We start from the raw sequence: 20,467 nt of genomic DNA on the forward strand, positions 1-20,467 counted from the left end.
TTTGAGAGAAACCAGAATAACCATCTAGAAAGCAAAAATGTGTATGTTTGGATAATCTTTCTAGCATTTGATCAATAAAAGGTAAGGGGTAATGATCTTTTTTAGTAGCCTTATTTAATTTGCGGAAATCAATTACCATCCTATAACCTGTAATAATTCTTGCAGAATCAATTCATCTTTATCATTAGGAACGATAGTAATACCTCCTTTCTTAGGGACACAATGGACAGGACTTACCCACTGGCTATCAGCAACAGGATAAATTATACCTGCCTCAAGGAGCTTTAGTATTTCCTTTCTTACCACTTCTTCCATCTTAGGATTTAGCCGTTGTTGATGATCAATAACTGGTTTGGCGTCTTTCTCCAAATTTATTTTATGTTGACAAAGAGTGGAACTAATGCCCTTAACATCATCAAGAGTATATCCAATAGCAGCACGGTGCTTCTTCAGAGTTTTTAATAATTTTTCTTCCTCCTTCTCTGAAAGGTTAGCACTAATAATAACAAGATATATCTTCTTTTCATCAAGATAAGCATATTTAAGAGTATCAGGCAATGGTTTAAGCTCAAACACGGGATCACCCTTGGGTGGAGGAGGATCCCCTAGGATTTCAATAGGCAAATTGTGTTTCAGAATAGGTCCCTGCTTAAAGAACACTTCATCTATGTCCCTTCTTTCATTCATAAACATATCATTTTCATGGTCTAGCAAATATTGTTCTAAAGGATCACTAGGAGGTACGGCAATAGAAGCAAGACCAATAATTTCATATTTACTAGGCAATTCCTCTTCACGGTGTTGTCTACCAAATTTAGAAAAGTTGAACTCATGAGACACATCACCTAAACCAATAGTAACAACATCCTTTTCGCAGTCTATCCTAGCATTAACAGTGTTTAAGAAGGGTCTACCAAATATAATGGGACAAAAGCTATCTTGTGGGGAACCAAGAACAAGAAAATCAGCAGGATATTTAGTTTTCCCACAGAAGACTTCAACATCTCTTACAATCCCAATTGGTGAAATAGTATCTCTATTGGCAAGCTTAATAGTAACATCAATATCTTCTAACTCAGCAGGTGCAATATCATGCATAATTTCTTTGTATAAGTCAATAGGTATTGCACTAGCACTAGCACCCATATCGCACAAGCCATGATAACAATGATCTCCTATTTTAACAGAAATAACAGGCATGCCTACCACAGGTCTATGTTTATCTTTAGCACAAGGTTTAGCAATTCTAGCAGTTTCATCACAGAAATAAATAACATGCCCATCAATATTATCAGCCAAGAGATCTTTAACAATAGCAATATTAGGTTCAACTTTAACTTGCTCAGGAGGTGTATAAGTTCTAACATTGCTTTTACGAACCACAGTTGAAGCTTTAGCATGATCCTTCATTCTAACAGGGAAAAGGTGGTTTCTCAACATAGGCAGTAGAAACAATAGGATCATTATAAGTGATAGTTTTTTCTTCAACTTTAATAGGTGCAGCTACTTTTACTTCTATGGGAGGATGATATTTAAACCACTTCTCTTTAGGGAGATCAACATGAGTAGCAAAAGATTCATAGAAAGAAGCTACTATCTTAGAGTCAAGTCCATATTTAGTGCTAAATTTACGGAAAACATCGGTATCCATAAAAGATTTAACACAATCAAACTTAGGTGTCATACCTGACTCCTTACCTTCGTCGAGATCCCAATCTTCAGAGTTGCGTTTAATTCTTTCCAATAAATCCCATTAGAATTCAATAGTCTTCATCATAAAAGAGCCAGCACAAGAAGTATCGAGCATGGTGCGATTGTTATCAGAAAGCCGAGCATAAAAGTTTTGAATAATCATTTCTCTTGAGAGCTCATGATTGGGGCATGAATATAACATTGATTTAAGCCTCCCCCAAGCTTGAGCGATAATTTCTCCTTCGCTAGGCCAAAAATTATATATATAATTGCGATCACGATGAACAAGATGCATAGGATAAAACTTCTGATGAAATTCCAATTTCAATCGTTTGTAGTACGCAAGGAAGAAAGTAAGTTTCCCCCTGACTGCTGGGACCCACCAGCTACATCTTCGCACGCAAGGAACTACGTCCGGGCAAAAAAACGATTCGCCCCACTGACTGCTGGGACCCACCAGCTACATCTTCGCAGGCAAGGAAGTGCCTGACAGTCGGGACCCACCTGGTTGAAGCGTACGTAGCGTTGTCATTCTGGTCGCGAACGTGTACGTACATACTGGTCGATGTAGAGGCGCGCACGAGTCATAGTAGAGGCGCACACGTAGCATGTACACGTACGTACGGCGGCCAGTGTGCAAGAAAGAAAATACGGTCACGTACGTACATACGGGCAGGGTCTCGAACGCCTACTCGCGCATACGTACGGCCAGGGCTCGTGTACATGGTTGGGTCGGAACGGAGAAACTGCGTCGTCGTCCTGTTCATGGGGAGCCACCCGGCTGGGTCGGAACGGAATGCATCGTCGTGTTCATCGGGAGGGCTTGGACGGAACAGCCGATGGAAACGAGGCCTGGCGTACCGCAGAACGGAGGAAACGGCCTTGTGTTCGACCGGTGATGACCCACAAGTATAGGGGATCTATCGTAGTCCTTTCGATAACTAAGAATGTCGAACCCAACGAGGAGCAGAAGGAAATGATAAGCGGTTTTCAGCAAGGTGTTCTCTGCAAGCACTGAAATTATAGGTAACAAATAGTTTTGTGATAAGATAATTTGTAACAAGCAACAAGTAACAAAAGTAAATAAAGTGCAGCAAGGTGGCCCAATCCTTTTTGTAGCAAAGGACAAGCCTGGACAAACTCTTATATAAAGGAAAGCGCTCCCAAGGACACATGGGAATTATCGTCAAGCTAGTTTTCATCACGTTCATATGATTCGCGTTCGGTACTTTGATAATTTGATATGTGGGTGGACCGGTGCTTGGGTGCTGTCCTTACTTGGACAAGCATCCCACTTATGATTAACCCCTATTGCAAGCATCCGCAACTACAAAAGAAGTATTAAGGTAAACCTAACCATAGCATGAAACATATGGATCCAAATCAGCCCCTTACGAAGCAACGCATAAACTAGGGTTTAAGCTTTTGTCACTCTAGCAACCCATCATCTACTTATTACTTCCCAATGCATTCCTCTAGGCCCAAATAATGGTGAAGTGTCATGTAGTCGACGTTCACATAACACCACTAGAGGAGAGACAACATACATCTCATCAAAATATCGAACGAATACCAAATTCACATGACTACTAATAGCAAGACTTCTCCCATGTCCTCAGGAACAAACGTAACTACTCACAAAGCATATTCATGTTCATAATCAGAGGAGTATTAATATGCATAATGGATCTGAACATATGATCTTCCACCAAATAAACCAACTAGCATCAACTACAAGGAGTAATCAACACTACTAGCAACCTACAGGTACCAATCCTAGACTTAGAGACAAGAATTGGATACAAGAGATGAACTAGGGTTTGAGAGGAGATGGTGTTGGTGAAGATGTTGATGGAGATTGGCCCCCTCCCGATGAGAGGAGCGTTGGTGATGACGATGGCGATGATTTCCCCCTCCCGGAGGGAAGTGTCCCCGGCAGAACAGCTCCGCCGGAGCCCTAAATTGGTTCCACCAAGGTTCCGCCTCGTGGCGGCGGAGTCTCGTCCCGAAAGCTTGCTTATGATTTTTCTTCGGACGAAAGACTTCATATAGCAGAAGATGGGCACCGGAGGGCCAAAAGGGGGCCCACGAGGCAGGGGGGCGTGCCCATGGGGGTAGGGCGCACCCCCACCCCCGTGGCCAGGGTGTGGGCCCCCTCTGGTATTTCTTCCGCTCAGTATTTTTATTATTTCAAAAAACAACTTCCGTGGAGTTTCAGGACTTTTGGAGTTGTGTAGAATAGGTCTCTAATATTTGCTCCTTTTCCAGCCCAGAATTCCAGTTGCCGGCATTCTCCCTCCTTATGTAAACCTTGTAAAATAAGAGAGAATAGGCATAAGTATTGTGACATAATGTGTAATAACAGCCCATAATGCAATAAATATCGATAAAAAAAGCATGATGCAAAATGGACGTATCAACCGGCCACGTTCGAAACGGGATCCTGTTCATCGGGAGGGTCTGGCGTACCGCAAAACGGAGGAAACGGACCTCCTACGTAGGGGTGGAAAGTGGTAGCGGATAATCCGAAATATCCGATATTCGTATTCGATAAAATGCCTATTCGTATCCGACACATCCGCATCCGAACAAAAATGGAAATTATCCGTATTCGAATTTATTTAACAAATAAAAAATAAAATATGGTACGAGATTTTCACACAAATATGGATATGGAAGTGGATATATCCGTATCCGAATAAAATTATGGATGGTAATTTTCAAAAATCTAGCCCCAATATTTCAATTATTCAACGTAAAAGCCAAATAAGTGGTCAAATTTTACCCTTTTATGATTAAACATAGAAACTATCATGCATTACAATAGAGTTTAATCATAAACCTATTTACCATTGACTTATTGTATGTCACAAGTTGATTATTTCATGTCACGTAGCTATTAACTAATATACAAAAGCAATATGTCGCTATTATTCGTATCCGTTCCGAATCAAGAAAACATCTGATACGTATTCGTATCCGAATAACATCCGGACCGCCTCTGTATTCAATAACATCCGTATTCGCATTCGTATTCGTTTTGAAAATATGAAAATGGAAGTGGTAAGAGCACTATCCGATCCGCATCCGATCCGTTTCCACCCCTACTCCTACGGTCGAAATGGGGTCCTGTTGATCGGGAGGGGTGTGGCGTACCGCAAAACGGAGGAAACGAACTTGTGTTGGAGCACTACGGTCGAAACGGGGGTCCTGTTCATCGAGAGGGGTGTGGCCTACTGCAAAACGGGACTCCACGGGATACTGTTCATCTCCACCGTCGACCCCCTCCAGGCTCCACGGGCTACTGTTCATCCACCGTCGACCTCCTCCAGCCTCCACCTGCGACTGTTCATCCACGGGCTCCTGTTCATCCAGCCTCCACTGCGCGCTACTCCACTAGATACTGTTCAACCAGCCCTCTCCACGGGCTCCTGTTCAACCACCCCTCCACGGGCTACTTGTTCATCCAGCCCTCCACCGTCTACTGTTCATCCAGCCCTCCACGGGGTGGTCCTGTTCATCCAGCCCTCTATGGGGTCCTGTTCATTCAGCCCCAACCGGCTCGATCGATCGGAGTCCTGTTCTTCCAGAGGCAACACCACGGGGTCCTGTTCATCCACCCCCACCGGGAACTGTTCATCCAAACCCCCCCCCCTAGCAACGCTCACTGTTCATCCAGAGGCAGCATCGATCGGCTTCAGTTAGCAGCAGTAGCGAAGGAATCACTCGATCGGGTTCAGTTAACAGCCATCGATCGATCGCTCGGGTTCAGTAACGCGTAGCCTGCAGTGCAATCGCTCGGGTTCAGTTAGAGCCCAACGCCTCGCTCGGGTTCAGTTAGAGCCCAACGCCTCCACCTACGAGAGAAACGCGCATCGCTCGGCCCCGACCACCCACCGTAACCGGGAACACCCCGATGTTTTCCTCGCCCTCGCTTCTACCACGGTTTTTTCTGTCATGGACGGCCCAAACAATGTCATGCAGTTGCGTCTCCGGCCCGCCCAGGACGAAAAGCTCATTTTCTGTCATGATTTTTTGTCATAGAAGTAGGACCCCACCACATCTATGATGATACCGGGTTTTGTCACAATTATCGTCATAGAAGTGTCATAAGTATGATAGGAAAAAAATTCATCCGTCCCAAAATGTCACGCATGTGTGTTTTTTTGTAGAGATTATGGGTACCCAGGATATTGTTTCTTGAGATCTTCTGAAGTGGTTTCAGTTTTGGACTTCTTTTGTTGCAGCGTTTATTTGCACCGGTCACCAACTTTGACAACCAGTGTATATAATATGTTGCTTTGTTCCCTATATTTGCACTCGTGGCGAACTTTGATGCCCAGTGGATGTAATATGTGTAATAGACGTGATAGCCTAGCGTAAGTTGCTTGCTTATTTATTTCCTTGTTGTCTTGTTTATTTGTTTGCTTGTAGTTAGTGCAGTTCTTTTTCCGTGGTTTGGCCGCAATAACCTATTTTTTAAAACTAGGCCACAATAACCATGGGCTACATATTTACTGTAGTTACCATGGGCCTCCTACGGGCCGTAGAAACAATGGGCCTTGTAAGGGCCATAGAAACAATGGGCCTTGTAAGGGCCATAGAAACAATGGGCCTTCTACGGGCCATAGCATCAATGGGCCTTCTACGAGCCGTATGATCGATCGGCCAAACATGGGCCAATAACAGACCGCATAATGGGTCGTAAATGGGCTAGATTTGGAATCGTCCGTTCATGGGCCGACAATAACAGGTCGTCGTTAATCGGCCATATTTGATGACGCTATGAAAACGGCCCAACGGATTAATGGGCCGCAAATGGGCCGATTGTTACCACGGGCTGAATTTGGCCCACAAGCAGAAAAGGCCAATAACGGGTCGTAAGTAACCGAATGCTCGAAATAAGCCCAAGAATAAATGGGCCCTGAGAAGGCCGAAAGATAACACGGGTTGGAAACGGCCCGATGAAATAATGGGTTGTTAGTGGGTATGAAGCGATACACTATTCATTGTGGGCCAGATTCACTACGGGCCGTTAATGGGCCAAGAGTTACAAATGGCCTCGTATGGGCCGAAATACATCATGGGCCATACATGGGCCGGAAGTTACAACGGGCTGGAATCATATTGGACGGACCAAATGAAGCTACTGGGCTCAATTCCGATAGGCCGTAACGGGCCGTGAGTTAGCGGGCCGTAAATGGGCTATATAGGAACAGGCTTTCCGTGGGCCGGCCCGTTACCTTTTGACCAAGTCAAACGGGCCGGCCTTTTCACCGGAATGGGCCTTTGTTGGGCCGTGCCACATGTCGACCTATCATAGGCGCCTCCTATCCAGTGAATGGATGACATCTGTCCCAACGGTGAGCGAACACGTGTTTCCTCTGGCCAATGACAATTTTACACGTGGAAAATCCTCATTGGTCCGGGCTTTTAACGGGTTATCGGATCCAAAACCGGACCCGATAGCTTAACGGCGACCCGTTACGGTGGATGCCACGTGTCGGTCACCCTTGACGAAAGCACTTCCATGACGTGGCATTTCTCGTCATGGAAGTGAACACTTCTGTGATGATAATTTTGGTAATGTCATGGAACACTTCTACGACAGCACAGGTATGACTATCTTGATTCTGTCATAAAATCGTCATGGATGTACATGCATGACAGAAAACGTGACCTACTGTGACAAACACGTATCATCACGGAAGTGTCTTTTTTGTAGTGGATTTCTGGAATATTGGGGTATTTATAGAGCAAAGAGGCGGTTCGGGGGGCACCCGAGGTGGGCACAACCCACCAGGGCACGCCTGGGCCTCCTGGCGCGCCCTGGTGGGTTGTCCCCTCTTTGGGACTCCCCCCAAGTGCAACTAGGGCCCAACTTCTTCCTTTTGGTCTATAAACAATCATCCTGAAGTTTCGTTGCATTTGGACTCCGTCTGGTATTGATTTTCTGCGATGTAAAAAAATGGAAAAAACAACAACTGGCACTTGGCACTATGTCAATAGGTTAGTATCAAAAAATGATATAAAATGATTATAAAACATCCAAGATTGATAATAAAATAGCATGGAACAATCGAAAATTATAGATACGTTGGAGACGTATCACTCCCCTCCTTTATATACGGAGGAGGGGGCACCCCATAGACACACAAGTTGATCTTTAGCCGTGTGCGGTGCCCCCCTCCACAATTTTACACCTCGGTCATATTGTTGTAGTGCTTAGGCGAAGCCCTGCGCCGGTAACTTCATCATCACCGTCACCACGCCGTCGTGCTGACGGAACTCTCCCTCGGCCTCAGCTGGATCAAGAGTTTGAGGGACGTCACCGAGCTGAATGTGTGCAGATCGCGGAGGTGCCGTCCGTTCGGTACTTGATCGGTTGGATCACGAAGACGTTCGACTACATCAACCGCGTTACTAAATGCTTCCGCTTTCGGTCTACGAGGGTACGTGGACACACTCTCCCCGCTCGTTGCTATACTTCTCCTAGATAGATCTTGCGTGATCTAGGATTTTTTTTTGAAATACTACGTTCCCCAAGAAATTCTTTCAAAATGCACCTTTAGGTCCTAATTCCTTAGTAAGTGGTTCACCCGAGGTCCTTTTTTCACAAGCGCTCGCTGACCTGCCCGCGTGGCGCGTTCACCCACACCACATCAACAGAGGGCCCAATCGCAAGGCGAGAAAATACACTAGAGGTCTTAAAAAATTTTGGGCAGTGTCACTTTAGTCCTACTTCTTTGAAAATGCACGTTTAGGTCCTAATTCTATAGTAAGTGGTTCACCCGAGGTACTTTTTTGCATGATTGCTCACTCACCTGCTCGGTTGCGTGTTTACCCATGCCACATCGGCTTAGGGTCAATAGCAGATGAGGAACATTGCAAAAAAACCTAATTTTTGGCCGCTATCGTCCCATAGCTATGTGATTACCTCCACTCTGCCACAATCAGTAGCTGTAGGCATTGATTTAGTTTCATTTGCGTTGTTTCATTAAGTTTCTCAAACCGCTTGCTCTGATTTGAGGTTAGGTGGTAGGAGCCTGTGGAGGAGGCGGTGCCGACGATGCTGCTGCAATGCTCCTCTTCGTCACCCGCCCTGCCGAGAAGCTTGCTATCCCAGCCATGGCAACGGCGAGAGAGAGAGACGGCGAGAGAGAGAGAGAGAGACAGAGAGAGAGAGCGGGAAGGGGAGGGGGAGAGAGAGAGAGGGGTTTACAAGGGGCTTTCCGTAAAAAAAGAGCAACCGCAGCAACCTCTAAGTTGACATGGTGTGGCTCAACGCATCACGCGAGCAGGTCAACAGCCGCTCATGCAAAAAAGGACCTCGGGTGAACCACTTACTATAGAATTAGGATCTAAACGTGCATTTCGAAAGAAGTAGGACTAAAGTGACACTGCCCAGAAACTTTTAGGACGTTTCTCGCCTGGCGGCTGGGCCCTCTGTCGATGTGGCATCGGTCAACGCACCACGCAGGCAGGTCAATGAGCGCTCGTCAAAAAAGGACCTCGGGTGAACCACTTACTAAAGAATTAGGACCTAAAGGTGCATTTTGAAAGAATTAGGACTAAAATGACACCCCGACAAAACTTTTAGAGCATCTCCACAAGGCCCCCCAACAGCCCCCTCAGGAGGCCTTTTTCATCGCCGGTGCCCATTTTTTCCCCAGTCATGCCCCCAAAAGGTCAAATAGCGCTGGATTTTGCCGAAATTACGCCCGGCGGTCCCAACCCAAACCCAGAAAGCTGGGGGCGCCGACGCTCTTTTTTGCATGCAAAACCCCCCACAAGTCAGCCTCTCTCCTCACTTTCTCTCCTCTTTTCCTCACAGCATCTCACCTCTTTTCCTGCGGCACATCTCGCACAAGTACGCCACGCCGACGGAGCAGACCGTACTCCTCGTCGGAGCAGACCGACTCGTCCTAATTCGCAGGCGCCGGATCCACGGCCTGCGCGAGCGCCGCCGCTCTGTGGACCACCTTGGCGACGTCGCCGTTGCCGCGCGGGTTGGTGTTTCTGTCGCGAACGGCGCCGGAGTCCGCGCAACATGTCTGTGTCACCGCCCGTCTTGGCCTTCGCGTTGCCGGCCTGCGCGAGCGCGGTGGTGGTCACGCAGCACACGCGCTCGGGAGGAGGAGCCAACGCCGCTGCAGCCGAAGCAGCAGCTGCCACGGGAGTCCTCGCAGGAGGAGGACTAACCAGCGGCGCTCCAGCCGACGCAGCAGCTGCCACTGGCGGCCCCGGCCACGGGCGGCCCCGAGCGCGGAGGCCACGGGCAGCCCCGGCACCGGGCGCACCGGCCCCAAGCGTGGCGACGGCGACGTCGCCAAGGTGGTCCGCGGCGTCCGCGCGGGTGGAGGAGCCAGCTAGTGAGCGGCGTCCGCGTCGACGGGGGCGAGGCCGCTGCCCCCGGACGGGCGGTGGTGGGGGCCGAGCTGCAGGAGGGCGCGGCATCCGCGCGGGAGGAGGAGCCATCTGGTGAGCGGCGTCCGCGTCGACGGGGGCGAGGCCGCTGCCCCCGGACGGGTGGTGGTGGGGGCCGAGCTGCAGGAGGGCGCGGCGTCCGCGCGGGAGGAGGAGTCATCTGGTGAGCGGCGTCCGCATCGATGGGGGCGAGTCCGCTGCCCCCGGACGAGCAGGCCGGCGCGGCGGGACGAGCTGCAGGGCGCGCGGGCGTGGCGGAAGCAGAGGTCTCCCGCGGGCACGACTTGGACGAGCAGGCCGGCGGGGTCGACGCGGCGGAAGCAGAGGACTGCGGCGAGCGACATGGCAACGGCCGCGATCAGCAAGCGGCGAGCAGGCCGGTGTGGTGATGGCGGTGCGGTGGAGTGGGGGAGATGAGGTGGCGCACGGGGAAGAAGAGATATGAGTGCTGGGGTGGGGGTGGCGGGAGGAATCAACCTCCCCAATACAGAAATTTCGCCGGGGCCTCACGAGAAGGCCGAAAAAACGCCTCTTGGGGCACAACGGCTGAAGATGCTCTTAGGACCTCCGGTGCATTTAACTCAAAACTTATTCACGAAGGGATCCAACCGAGCCCGTTACTTAGTCACCTTTTTTATTACCAGATTCATAGAAAACTAGAAGAGCTCGAGGACCCTGTCCGTAATCCCTCTACAGCTTCTGCCCAAAGACAGCAGAGATGGATCCCGCCGCCGTTGGGCTACGTCAAGATAAATGTTGATGCAGGTGCATTCATTGATCATAAAAGGGGGGCAACAGCTGCAATCTGTAGCATTCTTTGCTAAAAAAAGAGTCCCCCAGTTCCCCGCTCCCTGAAACGAGCTGTTTGTATGCCTCGCAGCAGACGGCAAATACACGCCCATCTAAGTTGCATTTTCTTTGCGAAGACCATGTAAGTTGAATTGGCCGGCCCATGCAAGTTGTTCTACCTGAATGAGAGTGATGTCCCAGAAGCTACCAGGTCTTTTTTTCGGGAAGCTTCTGGCCGAGTGAATTTTTGGGACATGCAGCCACGCGCTGCTGAAATCCTGGACGTCTGTCTTTTATAGCCCGTTTGCAATACGCGACACGTTAATCATCAGCTTTCGCGAATACCACGTGGTATACGCCACATCAATGGCCTAGGCGTCATTCAATTCTTAGTATGAATACAAGGCCCACGTGATGGCTCGGGCGATGGAATAACTGCTCTCGTTGCTGGGTGGATGTAATTGAGCTCTCGCACTACTTAAGTAGAGAACATTTGATCCTGATGAAAACAGGCCAGATCCTCTGCTGTAACTGTATCACATTTATGGCCATTGTCGTGTAGTCTGGACCCCATGTGTCAATGGTAGTACTGCACGTAAAGTTAGTGCAAAGGAACCTGATGGAAACCTAACTAGCCACAAGTGACGTTTTGTGGTAAAACCCCGGGGAAAATGCCTCCATGTATTTAAAAAAGTTATATGTTAAATTGATACTAAAAGGGACGGTTTTATCGGCTACCAATATATGTCATGGTTATAGTTTGATTGCACCACTAGCAAAATGAAAAAAAAACAGTCAGACCCAAACTTATTTCATTACTCTATCAGGCGGAAGTAATATTATATGAGGTGGGGCATAAACTAAGCCATTGTACTTTTTACCATATGTAAAATCAATATTATTTTTTATAAACAAGGCATTTTTTTTTTACTATTTTGCAGTAATCAAGGGAGAATAACTCCACTGGGTATTCGGAATTGGCCTCCATGTGTTGTGCCAAAAAAACATATCTCAAAATGGTATACAAAATGTTGAATATCTTTTCATGCAATGATCATTCATTTTAGTTGATAATTTTTTTTACCCCAACGTGTGGAAATGCCAACACAGGAAATGCTCAAAAGATTATATGTCAATTTGATACTATAGGGGGCGGCACGGTTTCATCGGCTACCCATATATGTCATGGTTTTAGTTGGATTGCAACACTAGCAAATTAAAAAAAATAGTCGGACTGGAACTATCGATGCATCGGTTAAATTCCTTTCATTGCTCTATCCGGCGGAACTAATGTTATATAGGAGGGAACATAAACTAAGCCATTGCACTCTTTTGCCGGAAGTAAAAATAATAATGTTTTTTCTTTGAAACAAGGCAATTTGTTTGCCATTCTCCAGTAATTAATGTTTTAATATGGTCAGAGAACCTTGGTCATGGTCCGATCACGCCCCAGTGCCCCACTGTGATATTGCCGCTTCATGAAAACAGTGTATGGAATTTTGAATTAGGGACGGTATAAGGTTGGATGGGTATAGACGCTGGTGCTCCACCCATGTTGGTGTGTTTGCATGCAAGAGTTTGTTCATTCAATGGGTCTTGCTCTCATAAAAGTCCAGCTAACTTTTAAATGCTCCTGAGCTAATTAGAGCGAGTTATGGTGCATGTCAGGTCATCTGCTGCGCATGTCAGGTGAAAAAAATGCGCGGCTATACTGAATGATCTACATGGGCTTGAAATCATTATACGGCTCACGCGTATTCAAGTTGCACGAATCGCGCGAGGACATGCGGTGTGGATTCCAGCCGCGCGTGGCCGCATGTCCACTCGCGATTATTCGAGCTTCTGGCCCGCTTTTCTCCGCTTTCTTTTTATTTACCTTCTCCATTTACATATTTGTTATTTATATTTATTATAGTTTTCCATCAATATTTACTATTTTTCCCAAATGTCATAAAGTTTCTAAAAATCATGAACAATTTTCAACTTCATGAATGTTTTTAAATTCATGATTATTTTTAATTCATGAACTTTTTTGTATCCATGAACCTTTTTTAAAATAAGGATTTGTTATTGTATTCGTTAAGTGTATTTGAAGTCACAACTTTTTTTCAATTTTGGAAAAAAAGAACTATTTTAAACTTTTTCCAGTCAAATGAACAATTACAAACTCTTGCAAAAAAACTAAAAAAATGAACATTTACCAAAAATTTAAAAAGGAACATTTACATAAATTTCACAAAACTTTGCATTTTTTTAATGCTTCCATTTTCATAAAATATTCAAAACTTCGAAAAAGATCCTGTTTATAAATTTGGTCAAGACTTCAGAAAAAGTGTTTTCTTTTTCAAATATCGTTCACAAATTAGAAAAGACACAAGAAAAAGGCGACATACATTTCATCGAACGGGCCTCCGTCCACCTGGGCCGCTGCCTTGTATAGAAATAATGTTAAAAAAAAACTAGGATGGGTCTAACTGGCGGCCGGACGCGAGCTAGCGTTCGCTAGCGGCCGGCTAAATAAAGCAAGTGCCTGTCCCTTGGTTCCAAGGACTAGACAACCGCATACTAAAAAGGCAAAATTACTGTAATCCAAAAGTGTTAAAAAAACATTATTAATTAATTATCTTGTGTGGTCTCTTCTCACGTGATGGATGCCTGCATGCCACTGCATTAATTTTCCTCATGGTCATCCCTTGTGCATCAATTTTTGGTTTTCAAAATTATAAAAGACATATCTTTTAAACCGCGCGTCTCCGTTTTCACTATTGAAACCCTCGCGACGTGCTCTTCAAAAGTAGATCCCGCATGGGAATGTTTCGAGAACTAGTCTTCTTGCCAACTAAACATCAATGTATGTGCAACTAGACTACATTGTCGCGCCAACTGAGCATATGTGTGTTGCCAAATAGTCCTGCCAACTAAACATCAATGTGTGTGCAACTAGACTACATTGCCGCGCCAACTGAGCACATGTGTGTGCCAGATAGTTCTGCCAACTAAACATCAAGGTGTGTGCAACTAGAGTACATTGCCGCGCCAACTGAGCATATGTGTGTGTCAATAGTCCTGCCAACTAAACATCAATATGTGTGCAACTAGGCTACATTGCCGCGCCAACTGAGCATATGTGTGTGTAACTAGTCCTGCCAACAAAATATCAATGTGTGTGCAACTAGACTGTATTATCGCGTCAACTGAGTATATGTGTGTGCCAATAGTCCTGCCAACTAAACATCAAAGTTGTCATGATTGCTAGACTGCAATCTCATAGGAAGTTGAATCATGCAGATCCAAAAATTGGTTTTGCAAAAAGTTGCACGATGTAGTACAAAAGTTGCACAATACAGTACTAAAGTTGCACCATATAGCATCAAAGTTGGCATCAAAAAAATTTCGTCGAAACATACTCATGCGGGATTTAGTTTCAAAGATCTCGTCGCAAGAGTTCCTGCAGTGAAAACGGATTTGAATTCCGACGCGCGGCTTGAAAGATATGACTTTTTAAAATTTAAAACTCCGAAATAAATATGCGTGGATCTGTTCTGTTCGGAATGGAGTAATCAGTGTGAACGCATTTAATGCTAACAGTCACATGTATTAGAAGACAAAAAAATTAATAGCCACATGCATGCGAGACGCGGGAGTAAATAGCATAAAACTACTACTTTACAGGTTAGGGTTCCAAAAAACTACCGGTTTTTAATTTTTCTCAGATAACTACCAACTCGGTGGTCGGCTGTTTCAAAAAACTCAAATTGCCGGGTGGTTGACATATAATCAGGTTTATGATAGGTGGGACCCGCTCCTAAACAAACAGCTGGTTTGACCGTTTGTTGACCGTCAACTTACACGTTTGGCCCACATGTAAGCTGACTCTTCTTCCTTTTCTCTTTCTTTCTCTCCCTCTACTCCCCTTCTCTCCCGATAGATGCTGCCCGGAGCCATACTCGCGCTCGACATCGACCTTGTCGGGATGGCCGAGTAACCCGACGCAGAGGGCATGAAGGCAGGGGCTGCCGGTGACGGGTGCTGCGGCCTGGCGACGACTGACACGGCCACAACGGCTCTGCAGCGCGCGACGCACGGGAAGGGTCGTCCCAAGGAGGCCGCCGTTGTGAAGGGCCGCGCGGGGAGAAGCTCGTCGGCGACCGCGCGTGGAATTACGAGGTCGACGAGGCTTGCCGGATCTCGTCGCCTTGAGGCCGCCGAGGCACGGCGTGGAGGTGGCGCCGGAGAGGCATGGCGAGGCGGCGGCCACGGGCGAGGCACGTCGGGGCGGCGGCCGCAGGCAAGGCACGGCGGGGCAACGGGACCCGACCGCTGCGGGATGCGGCTCGCCGGCCTCAGGTGGTGCACGTCGTGGATTCCACCGCTGCGGGCGCGGTTTGCCGGCCAGAGGAGACGGCGTTGCCTTGCCTCGGGGACCCGATTGCTTTTTCAGAAAACTCACAGGGACCTGATTGCTTTTTTAGAAAACTTGTAGGGACCCGATTGCTTTTTTACAAAACTTATGTGTAGGACCCACATGTAAGTTAACAGTCCAAGTAAACGGTCAAACAAACGGTTATCTTACATGTGGGCCTCAATTGTCATAATCGCGATCAACTGATAAAGACTCAGGGATTTGGGTTTTTTGAAATAGCCGACCACCCATCTGGTAGTTATTTGAGAAAAATTAAAAATTGGTAGTTATCTGAGAAAAATTAAAAACCGGTAGTTTTTTGGAACCCTAGCCTGTAAAGTAGTAGCTTTATGCTATTTACGCGGCCGCTCCATTCAACCAAATAGTGCGTATGCACTTTTTAGATTTTAGGAAAAAACTATAGTACTATAGAGCAGACGAGTAAAAAAAAGCAAACCTATTTAGGATAATAATTGGATAAGAGAACCTCTACCCTGACAACGGATAGGGAGAGAACAAAATCTGGATAAATACCAATTCCTATTACTGGTAAAAAGATACAGATTAAAATAAAGTTCTCGTGGTCCAGAATCCACAAAATTTGCGTTTGGAACATTAAATAGCTTGTATCCATAGAACATCTGGCATAACATAGATAATAAATAAATAGGAGTTAATATCATTCCAATTGCCATTACAAAAGTAATTAGTGTTTTTGGCATTAACAGAAATTTTGAACTAGTAATTAGTGAAAAAATACTACTAATTCTACGACAAAACCACTCATTCCTGGTAAGGCAAGAGAAGCCATTGAAAAGCTACTAAACATGTAAAAAAATTAGGCATTGGGATAGATATTCCCCCAGTTCTTCGAGATAAACAAGACGCATTCTATAATGAACAAAAAAGTCCGACCTGCCGGATTCGAACCAGCAACCTAAGGATTTATCTGCAATGACTACAGTCCTCCGCTCTACCAACTGAGCTAAGGTCGGTTTGTGTGCAAATTATCTGTAAAAAACTTACTTAACTTTGGAATCGCCTCAATTTCCAATCAGCATCCTATGCATTTCCCTTATTTCTGCATTTCATTGTGACCCCGCAGACTTTTCTCATCGAGCACTGCTATGCGCACGATGTTGTGTGGACGATTTGTGCACGACAGCGTGGATCAACTCGCCCACAGAGCAGTTTCGTTTCTCATCGCCGGGACGCGAGACTAGTTTATTTCAACGCTAACCATGCACCACCAAGTACCATGAAGACGATGCAGTCCGTCCAGGCGCAGCAGGCGTCTCCCCGGTTTCGTGCAGGCGACTGCAGTTTCATTAGTTCTGAATCTCTACATCTTCGTGTCATCTTTTTGACCTTGCCAGCCCTATCTTTTCCAGAGTAGTAAAGCAAAAGGGTTTCTGCTCGCACATGACACAGGGGACATACTCGCGCATTTCACAGTCCCCGGAGCCATCTCTTTTACTTTATTAAGCTGACAACAACTAGTACATAGTTATTTTATGTTAGCTGGAGGTCATCTGTATGCACACGTGACCTGTGAGTGAACAAGACATACGTATATCCCTTCCCTCGGTATTTTAATGAAGCAGTACTCTATGCATGTCATTTTGATGGATGCTCGAGTTTCTGCTGTAAATCTCTCAACGAGCACCGAAATGTTAGTTTCCGAACAATGCTCTCTTACATTAATAGTAAACTTTTTTTCATTCAACAAATGAAAGAATTTCATCTCAACGCCTCTACAGGCACACAGATTAATATTAGCACGCGCGTGGAAGGTGGAACACTCTCCACACAGCAACAACGCCACCGCAACTATAACTACACACCATCATGTCGCCTACGAGCGAGCCTACCCCAAGGTGGAGCAGGCGGACGTGTCGGGGTCGACGAGCGCCGGGACCAGGTACTTCCGGCCGTGGGCTCCGTTCGCGTTGAAGCTGGCGCCGGTGGCCGGGTCGACGAGCAGTGAGCCGGCGTAGCCGGGGTACGCCCCCTTGCCGTACACACCGGCGCACGCCGTGGCGGCCTCCAGCGGCGCCTCGGCGGGGCCCTGGAAGAAGCCGTTGCCGAAGGGGTTGGTGACGGTGCCGACGACCATGGACGCGAGGGACACCACCATGCCGTCGACGCCGACGTCGCCGTTGGGCGGCGCGAGGGGTGCCATCTGCGGGCCGTACTGCGGCTGGTGGAACGGCCACGCACACTGCCCGGCGCACTGCGTCGCCGGGTTGCCCACCCACACGTACGCGAACCGCCCGGCGCGGGACCGCGGGGAGGCGCCGTGGGAGCCGCAGCGGCTCATGCAGAAGCCGTCGACGGCCACGTCGTCGGCCGTGAGCACCACGTTGATGGCGCGGCTGGGCCCGCCGCGCGCGGCCAGCCTGACGAGGTCACGCTCCCGGAGCCGCCGGCCGAGGGAGTAGGACCGGTCGAAGACGTGGGAGCCGAGGGCCAGCGCCGGGAAGCGGGCCTTGGAGCTGGCGTAGTACTTCTGCGCCGTCTTGAACCAGGTGGCCACCGACGGCTCCGGCTGCGGCGCCGGGGACGCGGACGCGGAGGCGAGCGAGGAGACGAAGTCGGTGACGATGGCGCGCTGCGGCGCGGAGAAGTTGCCGTACCAGACGAGGTTGATGGCGATGCGGCCGGAGAGGAGCGCTCCCTTGTGGTACTTCATGGTGATGGGCTGCTCCTGCACCAGCGCCTGGAGCCTCCTCGTGGCCACGCAGGTCTGCAGCAGCATTGCGCACACCACGAGCGCCACCGCGATAGAACCGAAGGACGCCATTGCCGCTGCTCTCGGGTGGTGAGTCTCTCCTCTTCTTGCCTAGGATGCTCTGTATCAGCTCGTGAACCGGTGATGGACTGGAGGGGATCGAGCCGGGGTTTTATAGAGGGAGGGAAGGGAGAGACAGTGGAGCACCGCAAAGGTGGTAGGCATGGTACCGAGGGACGGGACATCCACCGCGTGACGTATGAATGAGGGGTGCTGCCGCTGCTTTTTTTCTTTCTTTCTTTCTGCGGCCAAAGTAAAGACGGGGCGTCCTTGGCCGCGCGCCGCTGCCTCCCCGAACGGTCACTGACAGCTGGCTTTTTGCGTGCTCCTGCTCGCCCACAGCTGTAGTCGGGAGGGTAAATTACCCTTTTGCCCCGTCGCTTTGTCCCTCGGGGACCGTTGCGTGAGCGTGCCCGCGCGCTACGCCGCGGGGGCAGTTTGGTGATCGCGGCCGGATGGGGTAAAGTGGGGGCTGCGGGAGTGGGTAAAAGCAGGGTTGGCTTCTCGAGGCGTTTGAAAGCTGCTTCGCTCGCTGCTCGCAGCTCGGCTGGCCAGCACGGGAACGGGAATCGGGAAGGAATACGAACGTTGGGGTAGGGCCGGGCCGGGCCGCTCGAGCTTTTTTGGAGTACGTTGCGGGGTCTCACTGGCGGGCTGCTTCATGATCCGGTGAGTATGGCGAACAGTTGTATGGCACAGTACACGGGGAGTACTTCGGTACTGTCGGGGCACAGTGTAGCAGGTTTGTCCGTCGCGCCGCGCGGCCCTCGCCACTGGCGTTGGGCTGGCGCTTGGTGGAACGTGGTTGGCAAAAGAAGGAAGACGGGACCGTGGAACAGTGCACGTTATGTTAAGCCATGATCATCTACGCGAAAATGGGTAGGCCGGAGCAGCTCGCCGTCGATCTATCAATCAGCGATGCGATCTCGCAGGGCTCACAGCACTTAAGAAAAAGCATCTATCGTGTCATCTTCTACCGTACGTAATTGGACTTTTCAGTTTTCAGGCCCTACTAGATGACAGCAAATAGTGGGTGTAGAGGAGATTTTTTTTTTTTGAGGGGTGGGTTTAGAGGAGATGATCCAGTAAAGCTGATGGCCGAGTTAAGGCCGCCCCAGTGATCGCCCCGCTGCGCGTATTATCATCATTAGCCTACTGGTGCCTAGCCTGCAGGCCCATCTTGGTAGGGCACAGCCGAAGCGAGCGAAAGTGCAGGACCCACAGGCCGGCCCATCACCGTAGGGCGCGATCCGCACGTTTTAATGCGCGCGATAGGGCGCCATCCCATCCCATCCTCATCCGATCCGACGTGTTCCGGCGTCGCCTAGAGATCTGCGTAGCGTAGCGTACGGCTAGCCGCCAGCTGGTGGTGAAGCGGCTAGGCGCGTCGCCGGCTGGACTGGCCCCACGTACTACGCCTCACGACGCGCTCGTGAGTGAATCCGCCCGCTCCTTGCTCGTCGAGCACCAGCAGCCGCTGCCGGACAGACGGCCGCCCGCCAGGCGCCAGCCGTGCAGCCGGAGGGACACGACACGCGTGCGCACGTACGTGGACGTGCGAGCCTCCCTGTCAGAAGGGCCTCGTGGGCTCCCGTGGGCCGTTGGATCGATCCGGACGAGTGAGTTGGAGGAACAAGTGGCCGGTGAGCCCGATCGCACCACTTTTAACGTACGTGCGTGCGTGCAAGTCGACAGATCGTGCCCTCTCGATCGACAAATATCGTGTGTTCCCCTAAAAAAAAGACAAATATCGTGTGTTCCCGTAAAAGGAAGACAAATATCGTGTGTCCAGTCATCAACAATGATGACGAACATCCTGTTTTCACTCGCATTTTGGCGTACGTGTCTGCCGAACACAGCAGGAGCGGCATCAGCTCTCGGGTTCCTTTCGAGCGAATGATTCAGGCTAGCTGGGCGACGCCGACGACGGAGCGCGAGACGCCTTGGCATCTTCTGCTCCAGGAAACGTTCCGCCAGCCATCATCATGATCATCGACCTTGTGGACAGTTCGGCGATTGTAGCTCGGCATGGCCTCGTTGCCTCACCGGCCACCGGCAGCGCATGCGGCGTCTTCCCGTTTCCTCGCACGGCGGCCACCGGCCAGCCACTAGCCAGCTCAATGCCATTCGGCAGTTTGGCAGGCTGCTGATAACGCCACCGTACCGTCGTATCGCCGCTCATGGCGTTTCCCTTGTTTTCGCCCGCTTCGGCGCGATCTCAGTCGGCGCCGCGCTGTTCCAAAAGAGGAGAAAAAGATCGCGTGGGCACCCGTAACGGTTACACTCGTAGTACAATCTAGTATCCCAACTTTCTCCGGCATTCAAGTGGCAATGATCTCGGTATATAATCTCCTACAGCTCCGTTA

General features: G+C 49.0%; 1 protein-coding gene and 1 non-coding gene across 2 annotated transcripts; both read right to left on the reverse strand.

Annotated features, from left to right (window-relative positions):
• Positions 1–16,219: 16,219 nt before the first annotated feature.
• On the reverse strand, positions 16,220–16,305 carry TRNAY-GUA (transfer RNA tyrosine (anticodon GUA)). The gene is given in 2 exon segments: positions 16,220–16,255; positions 16,269–16,305. It is a non-coding gene; the product is annotated as a tRNA-Tyr (tRNA).
• A 678-nt stretch (positions 16,306–16,983) lies between these two features.
• LOC123145581 (protein PHOSPHATE-INDUCED 1 homolog) lies at positions 16,984–18,206 on the reverse strand. The gene has a single exon (XM_044565040.1). The coding sequence runs from the start codon at positions 18,111–18,113 to the stop codon at positions 17,178–17,180; it is 936 nt and encodes a 311-aa protein (XP_044420975.1). The 5' UTR covers positions 18,114–18,206; the 3' UTR covers positions 16,984–17,177.
• Positions 18,207–20,467: the final 2,261 nt, after the last annotated feature.

The sequence above is a fragment of the Triticum aestivum genome, chromosome 6D, assembly GCF_018294505.1.
Source record: "Triticum aestivum cultivar Chinese Spring chromosome 6D, IWGSC CS RefSeq v2.1, whole genome shotgun sequence".
Taxonomy (NCBI): Eukaryota; Viridiplantae; Streptophyta; class Magnoliopsida; order Poales; family Poaceae; genus Triticum; species Triticum aestivum.

Excerpts from the sequence above, each read along its gene's own strand:
- LOC123145581 (XM_044565040.1), bottom strand. The coding sequence starts at position 18,113 with ATGGCGTCCTTCGGTTCTATCGCGGTGGCGCTCGTGGTGTGCGCAATG.